The sequence below is a fragment of the Gorilla gorilla genome, chromosome 12, assembly GCF_029281585.2.
Source record: "Gorilla gorilla gorilla isolate KB3781 chromosome 12, NHGRI_mGorGor1-v2.1_pri, whole genome shotgun sequence".
Classification (NCBI taxonomy): domain Eukaryota; kingdom Metazoa; phylum Chordata; class Mammalia; order Primates; family Hominidae; genus Gorilla; species Gorilla gorilla.
The window spans coordinates 34,789,748-34,807,735 of NC_073236.2; the positions used below are offsets into that span (position 1 = coordinate 34,789,748).

Genomic DNA, 17,988 nt, shown 5'->3' on the forward strand with positions numbered 1-17,988 from the left:
CTTTTGGCTGACTATGGCACCTAAGCTATTAGCCGCCCCAGCCCCCATTTAGTTTTTGAATAAACTGCCCAACCTCTCTGAACCCCCATGGAGGGAATGTGACCTGCGTAAGTCCAGGTGTCTACAGTTAGCCGCTCCTTCTGGCCCAGTGCATGCACTTGATTCGGGTAGCCTGGGCCCAGCCCCAGCAAGGACTGCCCAGCTGCCCTGAAGCTAACTCTTGCCTGGGGCAGAGGCAGGCAGGCTCCCAGCCCTTGGCCTCTGTGAGGCCACAGCAGCCCTGGGGGCAGGGCGGGGAGTAAGTGGGAGCAGAGCCAGGGTAGTTCACAGAAGCACCATCTCTTTAGATGGCACAGAAGCAGGGTGGCCATGGGCTAGGGGCTTGAGCCCCGCAGCCCAGCCCCCCTCTTGAGCTTAGCCTGGCTGGCACACCTGGCTTCCTCCGGTGACTCACCTACCACCTGCTCAGCACATCAGCCGGTTATGGGCTGAGACAGCCCACAAGAGCAGCTGGGCTGGGGGCTAGGAGTCAGGCCCAGGGCCTCAGCTTCTGGAAGGCGGCCAGGGCTTCTCAGCCTAGTTTCTGATCCTTTTGGGAGGGGAGAGGAAGGTTCTGGGTGAAGAGAGGCACTATCTGGGGCTTCACCCAAACCATGGCTGTGCCACCTTCCTCAGGCTTCACAAGTCAAGATAGTTTCCAGAACAGTTCTGCCCACTCAGGGCTCACAGCTGTGCAAGCACAGGGTCAGGCTCTGCAGCCCACACCCTCACCGTGGCCTTTGGGCAGGCCTCGCCCAGCCGGGACCCTCCCTGCTACGGGAGGCCTGGGTGGGGCTGGGCAGGGGCGCACAGGACAGCACTCTCGCGGTGCCTGCTCTTGTGTTTTTCCTCTCACTCATGAAAACAGCTTGGCTGTGCTCAGTGCAGCAAGCTGCTGCCCCTGCGATCTGCCTGTGCCGTTGTGCCTTCCGATTGTTTATTCCCTTTTGTTTCCATCTCTGGATGCTCCAGCCAGCCTCTCCCCCACACACAAACCCCTCTCCAGGATAAGGGCTTGTTTGGGCCTTGCAGGAACCAGCGGGGATGGGCCAGACCAGAACTCTCCCTACACCGACATCACTGCTGGCACCTGGCTCTGCAAACACTCAGCCGCTTAGGGCAGACACCTAGGGCGAGAAGCAATGATCCCTCAGGAAGACAGGCCTCCACCAGCCTTCTCAGAGGCAGGGAAGAGGTGGTGGAGGCTGATTTCCAGAGAAGCAACTGGCCACACAGCATGTTGCTCCTGGGTGCAAATCCTGGCTTCCTCCTCACCTAGGACAGGAAGCCAAGATCTTAAGTGTCTGCAAAGACCCAACGACCTGCCTGCTGCTTCCTGGAGCTGGTGCCCTGCCTGGGCCTTCTGACCAGACAGCACCTGCCTCTCTCTTCCTTCCATCTGTTGCTCCACGCCCACCTTCTCAGTGAGGCCCACCTGCCCAAGTTCCCATCTGTCTGCCTATCTATCTATCTAAACAGAATCTTGCTCCGTCCCCCAGGCTGGAGTGCAGTGGCACAATCTCTGCTCTCTGCAACCTCCACCTCCTGGGCTCAAGCAATTCTCCTGCCTCATTCTCCCGAGTAGCTGGGATTACAGGCGGCCACCACCACGTCCAGCTAATTTTTGTATTTTTAGTAGAGACAGGGTTTCACCATGTTGGCCAGGCTGGTCTCGAACTCCTGACCTCAAGTGATCCACCCACCTTGACCTCCCAAAGCGCTGGGATTACATGAGTGAGCCACAGCGCTTGGCCCCTTTGCAATTTACTTGCTTTTTATCACCTATTCCCCCCCACTCCCTGGAATGTAAACTCTCTGAGGGCAGTTTTTTCACTGCAGAGTCCCCAGAACCTAGCACCGTGCCTGGCACATGGTACATGTCTAGTAAGTATCTGTCAAATGAACAAATGATTGAATGAATAAATGAACAGTCAAGACTGCAGCTAACATTTTCTGAGTAGATGCAAACCTTTATCCCCGACTTGAGCCACCCGAAGCCCACGTTTTCCAAATCCCAAACTGGAAGACACACTTTGACAAGAGGTTTACTGTGTTGCAAGAAGTGCCCCAGGATAAGAAGCAAACTCCTGATTTCCTCCCCAAACCTGCTCCAGCTGCGTCTTGCCTAGGGTAGGCAAAGGGCGTCTCCATCCCGCCTGTTGCACTGACCTGGAGTCCTTGTCTCTGTTCTCTTGCACCGCACATCCCACTGTCTGTACTTGGGAAATGCACCTACAACCTGACCACTTCTCACCGCCCACACTGCTGTTTCCCCAGGCCAAACCACTGTCATCTCTTGCCAGGATTACTGCAATCACCTCCTTCCTCTCCACTCCCAGTAATCTCTTCTCAACACAGCAGCCAGAGTAATTTCTAAACGTTGTATAAATCAGATTTTGTTTCTTCTCTGCCCAAATCCTTGCAGGGGCTCCCCACTTCTGCGCAGAAGTCAAAACCCTCACCGTAGCCTTGAGGCTCTGGCTAACTGAGCCTCCACTTGCCTGTGTGACCTCAATGCTGTAAGTCCTGTCCTTCAGGTTCAGTTCTCCAACGTGTGCTTCTGCTCCTGCTCCACGGGGCCTCCGCTGCAGCTTGCGGGAGATACAGAGCCCAGCAACTTGGCCGTCAGGGACTCCTGCCCAGCAGTGCCCTGCAAATTGCTGTGCCCAGATCCAGCCCCAGGTCCTCTGCTCCTACACCAGTCAATTCTAAACCCCTGTGCCCCCTTTTACAGTGAATCAATTGATAGGATTTCTCCAGCACTTGTGCACTGATGAGGAAACGGAGGGACGGCCCTTGTCCTCCTGTCTGTGAACCAGGACTAAAGCCCAAGGACCCAGCAGGGCACTTCACCATGAAGTGGTGGGTGTGGTCCAGGATGTCCAGAGGCAAGGAGAGAGCTGGACAGGCTAAGGCGGTGCCCTGCAGTGGTCAAGGGCAGGACTTTAATCCCAGCTCTAGGTGGGGTACAGTGGCTCATGCCTGTAATCTCAGCACTTTGGGAGGCTGAGGCAAGAGGATCACTTGAGCCCAGGAGTTTGTGACCACCCTTGTCAACATGGCGAAACCCTGCCGCTAAAAAAATACAAAAATTAGCCAGGTGTGGTGGTGCACGCCCATAGTCCCAGCTACTCGGGAGGCTGAGGTGGGAGGATCACCTGAGCCAGGGAGGTTGGGGCTGCAGTGAGTCGTGATCACACCACTGCACTCCAGCCTGGGAAAGCGAGACCCTGCCTCAAAAATAAAATAATCCCGGCTGTACCACTTCCCTGTTGGGTGACCCTGGAAAGTTCCCTTATCTGTAAAATATGGATGACAGTAAGTCTGAGGGCCTTGGGCTGCTAGGAGGGGCGACCACTGAGGACAGCAGCCAGGACACAGCTGTGCTGTGTACATGGGAGCTGCCACTACTGCGGGTCGGGGGTGACAGGTGGAGAGGAAGAAGAGGCCCACACACAGCAAAAGCTGTGTGCAGAGGGCAGGCAGGGCCTGTGAGGAGGCCCGAGGAGAACACGCGGCACTGGCAAGCCCTGTGGAGGAGACGTTGGGAAAGGGGCATGTGGGCTGAGTGGGCGGCTGTGGGGTGGCCCTTTGAACGAGTGTTTCAGGAAGGTCTGACAGGCCAGACTGGAAAGGGGAGTGCCTGGCAGCCTGAAGACCTGGGAGGAGGCTGTGAGCAGCCCTGGGCTTGCAGTGGAGATGGGGAAGGAGCTCCAGGAAGGCCATGGGCAGGCCCCTGCCGGTCCTTCCTATCCCTCCAGTCGCCATGAATCTCTCACTCCCTTTCTCCTTTTTGCAGTACAAGCATTGACTCAGCCTCCAAGACCTGGCTCAGGGCATCTTCTCTAGCAGCTGCCGCACTGTGCCTGGACAGAGTTAGTCACTATGGCCGTGGCCGACTTGCTCACCCCTCTCTTCTGAGGTCATCTGGTGCTGTCTCCCCAGTGCCAGTACCTGGCAAGGAGCCTGGCACTCACGTTGCTCAGCTAGTGTCTAATAAACACACGGGTGCATGGTGGGCACGCAGCAAGTGGGCTGGACCTGGCTTGGCCCTGACAGGCTGCAAGACCCTGGCCCCTGGGGAGCCTGGGAGACCTGCCTGGCCAGGATCTCTCAAGGGGAGGCAGCGCCACTCCATGTACTTTAAAAAAAAAAGAAAAAAAAAAAGCGGGTCTTGCTCTGTCGCCCAGGCTGGAGTGCAGTGGAGCCGTCATGGCTCACTGCAGCCTTGACCTCCAGAGCTTAAGCCATCTTCCCACATCAGCATCCCCACCCCAAGTAGCTGGAACTAGAGGCACATGCCACCATGTCCAGCTAATTATTTTACTTTTTGTAAAGAACTCCAGGGCTCAAATGATTTTCCCACCTCAGCCTCTCAAAGTGCTGAGATTACAGGCCTGAGACACTGCCTCCCGTGCCCCCATTCCCCACTCTTTTTTTTTTTTTTTAAGAGAAGGTGTCTGGCTCTGTTGCCCAGGCTGCAGTGCGGTGGTGTGATTATAGCTCGCTGTAGCCTCCAACTCCTGGGCCCAACGACCCAGCCCTTCCTCCATGACACTTCCCCTCTGCCACTCTGACCTCCACCAGGAAGGCAGCCCCACCAAGCTCTCCTCACTCTATGCACAGCTGCTGGCCAAGAAAAAACAAAACGAAGCAAAATGCCAAGCCTTGAACTGGCTCTAACTCTCTCTCTGACCACCTGTGTCACGCCCCCTCTGGCCTCCACTCTGCGCTGGGCCTGTCCGTCAGCCTGCATCCCAGAGCCCTCCCAGGCACCCCATCTTGTGCTCCCCCTGCCTGTAACTGCTGGCTGTTCCCAGCAACACCGCTGGGTCCCTCTGTTCTTCCTTCCTCACAGAGACCATCTATGAAGTAACCTCAGCACAGGTCACCTCCTCACTGCCCCTCCCAAGGTCTCAGCTGGGGCACGTTCTCCCCATGCACCCCGACGACCCACCTGGGTGCCTGTCCCTTCCACATGCATGAACTGCCTTCCCGGGGTGTGCCAGGCACTGCCAGGTGCCGAGGGGCAGCAGGGGCCAGAAACTACGTGTTCCCTGTTCTTCAGGGGCTTATGTTCTGCTTGGGGGTAGGGGGTGGAAAACACAGATGCTGAGCAAACAAATAGGAAAAGATCAGGGGGTGGCCACCAGGAGTGACTTAGGACAAGATGACAGCCAGTGCTGGGGCACTCTGGATTGGGTGGTCAGGAAGGCCCCTTGCAGAGGTGACATTTTGGCTGGAGTGGGAATGACAAGAAGCTCCAGTTCTACTAAGGCCTGGGGGAAGCATTCAAGGCAAAGGAGGCATCTGAGGCAAAAGCCAGGGCAAAAGCCAGGCCGAAGCCGCTCAGACAACCCAACCCCACCGGTCACCTCTCTGAACTCCCTCCTTGCAGTCACAGCACCTGGGACTCAGCCATATGGTCCACCTCACCCAGGGATGTGCTGGAACACTGTCTCAGCCCTCTGGGCAAGGGGTTATGCTGCCTCAGTGGCTACAGATGCACAGTCTCTAGCCAGAGCACCCCTAGCGTAGCTGAGCTGGAAGGGTCAGTTGTACCCAGCAGCTCTTCTCCCAGGATTCCAGAAGATTACTGCGGAGGTGCGGGTGCGCTCAACCTCCCTTCCATCCATCCTTGGGCTGCCAGTGACCCCTTCATCACCCCGTGAAGTGACGTCCTCTGAGCTGCCAGGAGGCTGCAGTCAGAGCTTTTTGGAGAGAAGAGGAACAGGACAGGAAGGCTGAATTCTTTTTTCCTTTTTTTTTTTTTAGAGTCTTGCCCTATCGCCCAGGCTGGAGTGCAGTGGCGCGATCTCGGCTCACTGCAACCTCCGCCTCCCAGGTTCAAGCAATTCTCCTGTCTCAGCCTCCCGAGTAGCTGGGATTACAGGCGCCTGCCAGCATGCCCGGCTAATTTTTTGTATTTTTAGTAGAGACGGGGTTTCACCATGTTGGTCGGGCTGGTCTCGAACTCCTGACCTCAAGTGATCCGCCCGCCTCGGCCTCCCAAAGTGCTGGGATTACAGGTGTGAGCCACCACACCCAGCTCAGAAGGCCGAACTCTTAATGCCCTTGCTGCCCCAACAATACCTAATCCTGGGGACTGAGGGGACACCAGACGGAGTAGTTTTAATTTAATAGTATTTGTTTTCATCTTTACAAATAGTATTTGTTTTTATGCTTTACTATAAAAAATAAACAACAACAAAAAAATGGGCTGTGGGCATTGTTGGGGGGTTGTGTTTAATGAGAGTGGAGTTTCAGTTTGGGAAGATGAAAGAGTTATGGAGATGGATGGTGGTGATGGCTGCACAACACTGTGAATGAACTTAAGGTCCCTGAATTGTACACTTAGAAATGGCTGAAACACTACGCTTAAGAATGGTTAAGATGATTACAAAAAAAATAAATAAATGAATTTAATTCATTTATTTGAATTAAATGCTCACTGCAACCTCTGCCTCCCGGGTTCAAGAAATTCTCTGCCTCAGCCTCCCGAGTAGCTGAGATTACAGGTGCCCGCCACCACGCCCAGCTAGTTTTTGTATTTTTAGTAGAGACAAGGGTTTCACCACATTGGCCAGGCTGGTCTCAAACTCCTGATATCAGGCGATCTCGCCCACCTCAGCCTCCCAAAGTGCTGGGATTATAGGTGTGAGCCACCACACCCAGCTTTGACTACAATTTTTTTTTTTTTTTTTTTTTTTTTTTGAGATGGAGTCTCGCTCTGTCGCCCAGGCTGGAGTGTAGTGGCGCCATCTCAGCTCACTGCAAGCTCCACCTCCCAGGTTCAGGCCATTCTCCTGCCTCAGCCTCCCGAGTAGCTGGGACTACAGGCACCCACCACCACACCTGGCTAATTTTTTGTATTTTTAGTGGAGACGGGTTTCACCGTGTTAGCCAGGATGGTCTTGATCTCCTGACCTCATGATCTGCCCGCCTCAGCCTCCCAAAGTGCTGGGATTACAGGCGTGAGCCACCGTGCCCAGCAACTACAATTTTTTAAAAAGACAAGCTCTCAGCTCACTGCTCTGTCCTCAGCGCCTAGCACATGGCTGGCACGCAAGCGGTAATTCTTGATGAAAGAACATGAGTAGAGAGTTCAGAGCCAGCTTAGCTCTGGGGCCTGATGTTCCTGGCCTTTGGGGAAAGCCTCCAGAGCCCGCAGGCCGTGGCCTTCCTGCCCACGCCTGAAGCAAACACTCACCTGGGTCTTCTCTTGCCAGAGAGGGAGCATCTCCTGCTGGCCCAGCATTCGAGCAATGACCACAAGGCTGAGCTGGCTTCGAAGCCGCCTGGGGGAGAAGAAGCGACAGCCTGAGAGAGGGTGTGCTGGAAGTCGGGGAGCCCGAGCAGAGGGAAGGATACCCATGGAGAGGGGACTTTGGGGGAGCCACCCTCCATCTGGGGTACCCCAGCAAAGGGCTTTCTCCATTGGCTTACAGCATTATGTATTCTAGGAGGAATGAAACTCTCATGATCAGAAAATTAAATAATAAATCCACACAAAAACTTAAGTCCCTGGTAATTTCAGAGGCCCACAGAGCAGGGCTTTTCTTAGTTTTTTATCCCCTCTGCCGATACATATCCATGGATCCATAGAGGCAGGAGCGCTGAACTGCTTTTTTATTTTTATTTTATTTTTTTGAGACGGAGTCTCGCTCTGTCGCCCAGGCTGGAGTGCAGTGGCACAATCTCAGCTTACTGCAAGCTCCGCCTCCCGGGTTCACACCATTCTCCTGCCTCAGCCTCCTGAGTAGCTGGGACTACAGGCGCCCGCCACCATGCACGGCTGATTTTTTGTATTTTTAGTAGAGACAGGGTTTCACCATGTTAGCCAGGATAGTCTCGATCTCCTGACCTCGTGATCCGCTCGCTTCAGCCTCCCAAAGTGCTGGGATTACAGGCGTGAGCCACCGCACCCGGCTGAACTGCTTTTCAATACACCTCTGCCTCTTCTTTCCTTTGTGGCTCCACCTCTGCAGGGTGGGGGAGGCTGGGGGACTGACTTGGCCTCAGGAGGCCAAACCTCATGGTTTTCTTTTCACCCAGTATCCACTGGGCTTTCCTTTGGGAAATCCATCTCCTGCCAGGCTCCCAGGACAGGCACCTGACCCAGTCACTGAGAGGTGGCCTCGGGCTGTGGCTGAACTATCAGCAAAGTGCAGGCGTGCAGGCCTTTCCAGCAGGGCCGCCACTACAGCCACTGGTGGCCATCCTGCCTCCTGGAGGGAGAATCAGGAAGAGGAAGCCACAGAGAGGCAAAGAGGCTGAAACAGAGCCCTGAGAATGCCCAGAGACAGCTGTGCCTGGAACCCCTGGCCCCTGGACCTCTCACCCCAGCCTTGCATGCCGAGAGGCTCCCTGGATGAACGGGAACTGAGGCAGGAATGGCTTCCTCAAAGCTCCGGTGAGGTTGGGATCACAGAGGCATTAATCTAGGGTCTAAAATCCCGGGGCACTTTTAGATTTTCTTAGGAAAGAGTCAAGAAAGTCAGAGGACTCGACAAAGCAGCGGACTCTTGGATTTTTCAAAAAGCAGAACAAGCAGCAGCAGCACCGCACCCCAGAAGAGCCAACACAAGCTGGGGCCATGCCAGGTGCTGGTGGGGGCGCAGGGTTATGGGCACTCACACACAGCTGGCAGGATATTGATGGGTGCGCCACTGCCCAAAACTGGCAAGATCTACTAAAGATGTGTAGATGCCCACCCCATGCCCAGCAATCCTACTCCTAGGTACAAAGTTGCAAAAAAAGGAGAGGCACTAGGTTTGCACAGCAGCAGCAGCAGCAGCAGCAACAGCACAGTGGACAGACAGATCAGGCTGTATCCATACAGCTCAGTCCTACGGGGGGGTGTTGTGATTATGAATGAACCACAAGTACCTCCAACAACATGAACGACCTCCAGTGTGGTAGGAAAGCAGCCAGACACAAAAAATGTATCTGCATGGTCTCATTTTTTGTTTTGTTTTGAGACAGAGTCTCGTTCTGTCACCTAGGCTGGAGTGCAATGGCATGATCTCGGCTCACTGTAACCTCTGCCTCCCGGGTTCAAGCATTTCTCCTACCTCGGTCTCCCAAGTAGCTGGGACTACAGTCATGCACGCGCCACCATGCCTGGCTTTTTTTTTTTTTTTTTTTTTTGTATTTTTAGTAGAGATGGGGTTTCACCATGTCAGCCAGGCTGGTCTCAAACTCCTGACCTCAGGTGATCCAACCACCCTGGCCTCCCAAAGTGTTGGAATTACAGGCATGAGCCATTGTGCCCAGCCAACAGGGTCTCATTTATATGAGGTACAAACATGGGCATGCCAGCTACAGTACTCCACGCCTGCAGTCCCTGCTACTCAGGATGTTGAGGTGGGAGGACTGCCTGAGCCTAGGAGTTTGTGGCTACCTTGGGCAACACAGCAAGACCCCAACTCTTTTATGCCCGGGTTTAAGTGATTCTCCTGCCTCAGCCTCCCAAGTAGCTGGGATTACAGGCGCCTGCCATTACGCCCAGCTAATTTTTATATTTCCAGTAGAGACAGGTTTCAACATCTTGGCCAGGCTGGTCCTGAACTCCTGACCTCATGATCTACCCACCTCAGCCTCCCAAAGTGCTGGGATTACAGGCAACCCCAACTCTTAAAAAAAAATGCAAATGGCAAACTTCAGCTGTTGGAAGTCTGGATACTCATGACCCTGGGGTGGGGGTGGGGGGCAGGTTCTGATCATGTTTCATTTCTTGACCTGGGTGCTGGCTTCACGTGCATTGGACTTGTGAAAATGCACTGAGCCATACACTTAACTGTCTTTGTTCTATTGTTTGTATACTGTAGTTCAATAAAACAATTAAGAAAAAAATTCAGGCCAGGCACAGTAGCTCACGCCTGTAATCCCAACACTTTGGGAGGCCGAAGCGGGTGGATCATTTGAGGTCAGGAATTCAAGACCAGCTGGGCCAACATGCTGAAACCCCATCTCTACTAAAAATACAAAAATTAGCTGGGCGTGGTGGCACACACCTGTAATCCTAGCTACTCGGGAGGCTGAGGCAGGGAATTGCTTCAACCCGGGAGGCAGAGGTTGCAGTGAGCAGAGATCACACCACTGTACTCAAGCCTGGGCGACAGAGCGAGACTCCATCTCAAAAAAAAAAAAAAGAAAAAGAAAAAAAAAAGTTCAGCTGGAAGGGAGGAGATAGGATTGCTAGATTTAGCAGATTAAAATATAAGATGCCCAGTTAAGTCGGGTGCGGTGGCTCACGCCTGTAATCCCAGCACTTTGGGAAGCCGAGGTGGGCGGATCACCTGAGGTTGGGAGTTCAAGACCAGCCTGACCAACATGGAGAAAACTCGTCTCTACTAAAAATACAAAATATATATATATATTTTTTTGAGACGGAGTTTCACTCTTGTTGCCCAGACTAGCATGCAATGGTGCGATATCGGCTCACCGCAACCTCTGCCTCCTGGGTTCAAGCGATTCTCCTGCCTCAGCCTCCGGAGTAGCTGGGATTCAGGCATGTGCTACCATGCTCAGCTAATTTTTTTATTTTTAGTAGAGACGGGGTTTTTCCATGTTGGTCAGGCTGGTCTTGAACTCCCTACCTCAGGTGATCTGCCTACCTGAGTGTTCTGCCCACCTCAGCCTCCCAAAGTGCTGGGATTACTGGTGTGAGCCACCGCGCCCAGCCAATACTTTCTCTTTTTCTTTCTTTGTTTTTTTTTTTTTTTTTTTTTTTGAGCAGGAGTCTTGCTCTGTTTCCCAGGCTGGAGTGCAGTGGCGGCATCTCAGCTCACTGCAAGCTCCGCCTCCTGGGTTCAAGCGATTCTCCTGCCTCAGCCTCCCAAGTAGCTGGGATCACAGGCATGTACCACCAAGCCTGACCGAAAATAATTTTTCTGGCATAAGTTTATCCCATGTGATATGTGCATCGTGTCTAGCAACCCTGAGAGGGACCAACCATTCCCCTCCATGCCTGACTGTGAAGACCTGATGTGAACCATCGTGGGGCTGCCCTGACCCTGGGCCCCTTTAGCCTCAACCCCCTCCTGCGCAGCACCACTGTGTACTCACTCAACACTTCCCACTTCCCCCACACTGAGCACTGAGGAAAGGCAGCGCCCACCCGGACTGAACCATGGGATAATGAACAGAAGCCCCTTATCCCCTCTCTACGGTCCCTGCAACAGACCCCCGTGGGTGCAGGCCACCCCGTGGCCCCACACCCAGAGCCCCAAGCTTCAGGTTCTACCCCACGCACAGGCCTTCGCCTCCCTGTCAGACAGGGCCAGCTTTCCAGCTGTTTGGGAGCCCCAGCAGCAGCTGGGCTGGGAACACAGTGGGAGGTCAATGGCCCCTCTGAGCTGCTCCACGGTGAACTCAAAGCCAGTCAGAAGTCTGCATCTGGGCTTCATTAATCCAAAACTCGAGGCCTGCGCGGGAGCTCGTTTACTCGTTTACTCACAGCGGTCGAGGAGGGCCTGCCCGGCCCGGGGGTGAGGGGAGCAGGCAGGCCGGCAAAGCAGTGCCAGGGGTGGTTCCAGAAGGGAAGAGGCGGGCAGGGTGGGTCAGGATGGGGCTGTTATCCAGAAATGAAGAAAAGCACCACAAGAAGCACCAAGAGGGTGAATGGATGAAAAGAAACCCACATGCGAGTGGCGAGCCCCCTTGCTGTCCCCGCCTGCCCACTGTCTTTCATCCTGATGGCCCTCCCCGCCTTCTAAACCCTGTCCTGCATTCTTAGTTCCCACTGGGACACAGCAAGGAGGGGGCGGGGGGCGGGGCGAGACCACTTTTTTATTTTACAGACTGAGAACTTATTCCATGGAGAAGAAAAAGAAAAGCCTCACCCTACCACCACCCAGACCGTGCAGGGCACAAGCAGAGGGGCTGGCTGAGGCTGGCTGTGGGCTCTCCCTCCCATAGAAGAGGCCTGACCCCACCTGGCAAGGCCTCCCCGGAACTCCAACCAGGTTCAGAGGAGGAGGCAGAAGCCATGGGACCATCCCAGCCACTGTCATATAAGGTAACAGGCTCCAGCCCTGGCGTGCACCAGCCAGGCCAGGCTAGGCCAGGCCAGCTTCTGCCTCCGCCCTGTCCCCCTCCACCCACCACGGGCCTCCACAAGACCAGGACACTGGATTAGCACTCAGAGGAGTCGAAGGCACTGAGACATTCACAAATGACTTTTCCAAACCTGCAGCAGGGTCAGAAGTGGAATGCCAGCGCTCTACTTCCTAGCCTCCGCAAGGGGAACCCAGGAAGGCAAAGGCACCAACCACGTGGGCTGCTGGGATGTCGGGTGGTGACATAGGCCAGCACAGCCCCTCTGGAGCCCCTTGTCTTCACTCCCTGGGAGGGGAACTGGGCCCTGCCAAGACTGAACTGCCCTAAAAGGCTGTCAGGCACCTGGCCAAAGGCATGAGCTGCCTTTTCCAGTCTCCAGGGCAGCTCAGGAAGCAACGGCAGTGGCCTGTTCCACCGTGGCAATGCTGCCTGACATGCTGTCTCAGGGCGTCCGCCTGGCTCGCACCCCGGGCCTCTTGTCCATCAGGCTGCCTGTCAGCCACCTGCTCGGCACTCCTTCCCTGGACTCTTCATTGCGCACTTGCCAGGTGGGAAGAACCAGGGGGTGGGCTTAGAAGCTGGTTGTCCCTCCCGGGGGTCTGCGAGCCCACAGCCACCAGACTGCCTGGTCATCCACAGACCAGTCTGAGCACACACAGTGTGGACGGGAATAGACGGCGGGCCACAGACCCAGATGAGTGGACCACCACAGGGCAACATGAGGAACCCGTCTATATATAACCACGCACATTGACGTGGAGAGGCCCCACAAACCAGGTGTTGAGCCAAGGAAGCCAGACCCAAGGGAGAATGCTCTGCATGGTCCCATTTATATAAATGTTTAAAAACAGGCAAAATTGGGCTAGGCACGGTGGCTCACACCTGTAATCCCAGCACTTTGGGAAACTGAGGCAGGAGGCTCATTTGAGGTCAGGAGTTCGAGGCCATCCTGGGCAACATAGGGAGACCCCATCTCTCAAAAACCAACCAACCAACAAAACAGGTAAAATGAATCTATGTGATGGAAGCTGTGAAAGTGATTACCTCTGCAGGAGGGAACGCCTGGCAGGGGCCTGATGGGGCTTCTGGGGAGCGGCAGACATTCTGTCCCATGGTCAGGTGGTACATGGATGATCTCTTTTGCAAAGGGCACGAAGTGTCCACCTATGATATGTGTCCTTCCATTCACACGTATTATAAGTAAATTAAAAGGTACACATGCACAATCATATCAACTTCCATTCTCATCTCCCTCTTTGTATGATAAAAATCACAGAACCTCAGGCTTAGAAAACACCTTGAAGTCGGCTGGGCGCAGTGGCTCACGCCTGTAACCCCAGCACTTTGGGAGGCCAAGGCGGGAGGATCACCTGAGGTCAGTTCGAGACCAGTCTGGCCAACATGGTGAAACCCCGTCTCTACTAAAAATACAAAAATTAGCCAGGTGTGGTGACAGGTGCCTGTAATGCCTGCTACTTGGGAGGCTAAGGCAGGAGAATCGCTTGAACCTGGGAGGCAGAGGTTGCAGTGAGCCGACATCGCGCCACTGCCCTCCAGCGTGGGCGACAGATCAAGACTGTCTCAAAAAAAAAAAAAAAAAAGAAAAAGAAAAAAAAGAAAACACCTTGAAGTCACCTAATCTAGCTTCTGCATAGTTATCCATTTTAATTCTCTTTGCCACACCCCCAATAAGTGTTCACTTCAGCAAAGGAAGTGCAGTATCTGCCAAGACAGCCCAAATTCATTTACCGGACTAACCAAAGGAAATTGTTCCCATATTTTGCCAAAACCTGCCCTTCTGGGACTTCCACTCAAAGCTTCTGGATCCTGTCCTCTGGGGCCTCCAGGAGGGAGCTCTCCGCCAACCTAGGTCCTCTAGGCTTGGAAGAAGTTGCCACATTCCCGTGGCTGCCCCTTCCTGCAGGCGCCACAGCCCCCTCATTCCCATCTTTTTGTATCTTTTTTTGCCATTTTGGTTTGGGTCCTCTGATGGCCCTGGGGGTTGTCAATGTTCCCTTTCAAGTGAGACATTCGGAGTTGAAGCTGATGCTCACTTTCTTGGCAGCCCCACAACACAACGCAGTTAACAGATTGAGCCCAAAGTCTTTTTTTTCACACGTCTTGCTGTCAAATCCCATTTCCCAGATCCTGTTCTTAATTGTGCAGCTGGGCCTCCCTTTTCAACTCAGTCCATCATTACAGTCTGTTGAGATCTTCTGGGATCTTCAGTCTGCTGTCAGGTGTATTCATGTCATCTGTGAATCTGACCATTGTTCCATTAATAGCCTCATCCAAAACACTGGGCCTGCCCTGGCCAACCTGTGAGTGGAGACAGAACTCGGGGTGGTGACAGGGCCTGCCCTCTGGGCACACTCTGATGGCCAGCAGCGCCTTTTGATAATGAGCCCACTTCATTCTATCATCGTTCGACCCGCATTCCTTCATGCCGAACCCAGCCTATGGTGACAGCCTCTACCAAATGCCCAGGAAACCTACATACAGGCACTGCACAGTCCTCTCTGGAGTATGATTCTGGTTGACCTGTGGAAAAGTGAGGCTTGCCTGGTATGATTTCTTGTTAGGACTCCTAGAAAGCAGTGTTTCCTTTTCTATGTATGTGCTCCCAAGCCGGAATCCCCTAGAGAATAACCTGGAGGAGCACATCAAGCACCGTTGCCCCCATCTCCTGGAAGCCCTCCGCCTCCAAAAGTCCCCATGGAGCCATGGCCCCAACTTCATGTCTCCCAGCAGCAGTGAGACGTCATCCCACCAGGGAGACGGCCTCCTCTGCACAGTGAGGTCGGTCATGCAGCCTCCCATACTCTCTTAGGCTTTAACCCCCTTCGACAACCAATATTTGGTTCCAAATGAAAAACTGTTCTCCTTGACAAAGACGGCAAAAGCAAAATACGAATTGTGTAGTGTTGTTCCGTCTGCATCAGGGCTAACATTTTACTGTCAGCCCCAAACCGCACTCCTTGCTTCAAAAGTAACTACACAGAAACTCCTTTTATGGCCTTCGGCATTTCCCAACAACACTCCCGCTGGTCCACGCCGTTTGTCCGGCTACCTTACTTTGGTGCCCTTCTTTCCAAACCTGAGACCACGAACAAGCTCTGAGGGGAGCCCCTGCAGCCTTTAATGCTTCCCTTCTTTTCCTCACTGGGCTCCTTTGTAATCCATATTCAAAGCTTCAGTGCAAGATCTCCCAGCCTACCTGAGACATCTCTCTTCTTAGAATCTATTTTTTCTTTTTTTTTTTTTTTTTGAGACAGAGTCTTGCTCTGTCGCCCAGGCTGGAGTGCAGTGGCGTGATCTTGGCTCACTACAACAACCTCAGCCTCCTGAGTAGCTGGGACTACAGGTGCACACCACCATGCCCGGCTAATTTTTGTATTTTTAGTAGACCCGGGGTTTCACCATGTTGGCCAGGCTGGTCTTGAACTCTTGACCTCAAGTGATCCACCTGCCTCAGCCTCCCAAAGTGCTGGGATTACAGGTGTGAGCCACCGTGCCTGGCCCTAGAATCTTTTTTTTTTTTTTTTTAAGTTCTACCTCTTTATGCTTCTTTGAAATCTGCCCTCCAGAAGCAGACAAAGCACGAGTGTGCTGAGTGAGTCCCCCTGCCGTGCCAGGCTCTGTGGACTCAGGGAGTACGGCCACAGCACCTGTCCCTCTGATGCTCACGGCCCGCGTCAGTGAGGGGGACAGCCTGATGGGCCTGCAACAGGGGCTGCTCGAAGAGGAGATGCCTTGGCCCGAGCCGCGTCTTGAGGCTGAAGAGATGTGAACCAGGCAGAGGAGGAGAATGGGAAGAGGCCTCTCCAGGAGGAGACAGATGCAGAAAAGCTTGGAGACAAATGATCATCTTGAGTTGGGGTGGCTGCCAAGTTCCAGGATGCGCCAAAAGTGTGGAAGCCTGCAGGGAGCAGGGTGGCATGTGAGCCTGGGAAAGGGGGCACCAAGGCCCTCTAACCCCAGGCTGCGCTGTGGCATTTCACCCTGAGGGGGAAAGTCTGAAAGATTTTATGCACATCAGCAATGCGAACACATGAGCATCTGAAGGAAGGTCACACTCCGGGACAGCACAAGGTGGAGCTGGTGGAGAAAGCCTGGAAAGAGACAGTGGGATGCTCTGGCGGAAATCCAAGGGGGTTGCAGGAAGAGCTGCACCAAGGCAGCGACAGGGAGGGTGAGGAGGAATGAGCACTGTGGGAGACTGGGGAGCTCCAGGGCACCGAATCTGTCCATAGGACTCCAGGCCTGGGCAGTGGGCAGGCACTGATGCCACTCATGGAGCCATGGAAGACAGGGAAGGGGTCCTCCTGGGAAGGCGGTGACTCCTGCTTCCCACATGCTGAATCCCAGACATGTGCCACACAGATCGGTGCTCAGCAGCAAAGTCTGGCCACAGGTATTCATTTGGGAGCTGCTAGCATGTGCCTGGAGTTGAGGCCTTGGGTGCGGATGAGATGGTGTCTCAGGCTGGCTTCCCCAGAAAGTAGGCTCTGAAATGGATATTAGCAAGCAGGGAATTTACGTAGGGAGAGAGGATGCAGGGAATTTATGCGGGGAGAGACAAAGGAAACCAGGCTGCCACGCAGCCAGTGAAGGCCTCAGCTGACCCCACAAAGACTCCGGAGCCAGCAGGGTCCTTTGGAGACATCCTCAACTAAGGCAACGGGGAAGATCTTTGTGCCTCAGCACTGGGCTGCTGCCAAGGAAGGGGCCCAGCCCTGGTAAGGTGACCACCTTTGGCAGAGGTGACTCCGCCACCCCCAGCAGTGGAAAGAGTGTCCCAGTCCTGGATCGGGGCAAGTGGGGGGCACCTAGCACCCCCGACTTCATGGGCCTGTGCCACAAGAAGGGCTGGGGTGGAATCCTGAGGCCCACCAAGACTCGAGGGCTGGTGGGGGAGGGGTATCCCTGAGGGCAGCTGAGGAAGCCAGGAGGGCCCTGGGAAGCCCAGGGAAAGAAGTGCTGGTTGCTCATCAGGAAGGGCCCGAGAGGTCCCTGGTGATGGAACAGCTTGGCTGGAGTGCCTGGTGCCACAAGAGGTGTCTCCTCAGCTCCTGGCCCTTTAGGTCCTTCAGACATCCCACCCGAGAGGGAGCCGCGTCCTCTCCAGCCATGTCCCCCTCCTGGCGATCATGGCCTGACCGCCGCCCACCTTCCCGCTGCTGTCTGCCTCCCAGCTCCAGCCCAAGCTCCGGATGCGACCTTCATCTTGCCTCTTGTTCCTTCCTCCAGATTTGGTGCCCTTCTGAAATCTCCAGGTTGACTGGGCCTTGACTGCCTCCTTCCAGACCTTCTGGCCTCACCCGCCCACAGTGAGAGCTCTCTGTGACACTCTGAGCTCCGAAGAATCCAACCTGCCCGAGGGTGGGCAGGATTCAGCCATGAGTGAAAGAGAACTGGGGGAGGAAGCTTGGAGCTGCGGCAGAAGCTCGAGGGAGATGTGGGTGGAGATAGAATGGCTGTTTTAAGGTAGGAGACACAGGAACGCATTTATTTGATGCAGAGAAAGCTAGTGAACAAAAAGCAAATGGTACAAGAATAAGGGATGACTGCAGAAGGTTTTGGGAGAGGCAGGACTGCCAGGATCCAGAATTAAGGGTGCAGTGGGCAGCAGGGAGGTGAGAACTGAGAGCACTGCGTTTGTCTAGTGGGGGTGGCTGTTCGCTGGGAGTGCAGAGGCTTCAGCAGCAGGAAGCATGGAGTCTGCTAAGGTCCCCAGGAGGCTGGCCAGGAACTTGCTGTGGCTCCGGGCAGCCTGAAGAGGGTCAAGAGCCAAGGTGGGGACAAGGCACATGCATGTGGCATCACTGTTTGGCAGTGCAGTTTCAGGTCTGAGAACAGGCAGGCAGGGAGTCCACAGTGGAGAAG

General features: G+C 54.4%; 1 protein-coding gene across 10 annotated transcripts in view; it reads right to left on the reverse strand.

The window, feature by feature from the left end:
• The window catches only part of FAM178B (family with sequence similarity 178 member B), a 112,554-nt gene that overhangs the window by 19,927 nt on the left and 74,639 nt on the right, over positions 1-17,988 (reverse strand). For 7 of the 10 annotated variants that reach the window (XM_055378541.2, XM_063695564.1, XM_055378540.2 and 4 more), the window contains one exon: positions 7,250-7,337. In XM_055378541.2, the coding sequence (XP_055234516.2) occupies positions 7,250-7,337 (88 nt within the window). Of the gene's footprint in view, positions 1-2,208; positions 2,289-7,249; positions 7,338-11,500; positions 11,710-13,860; positions 16,751-17,988 lie in introns of those variants that run through there. The other 3 variants (XM_055378545.2, XM_019020815.4, XM_055378546.2) reach the window with 3 other exon arrangements.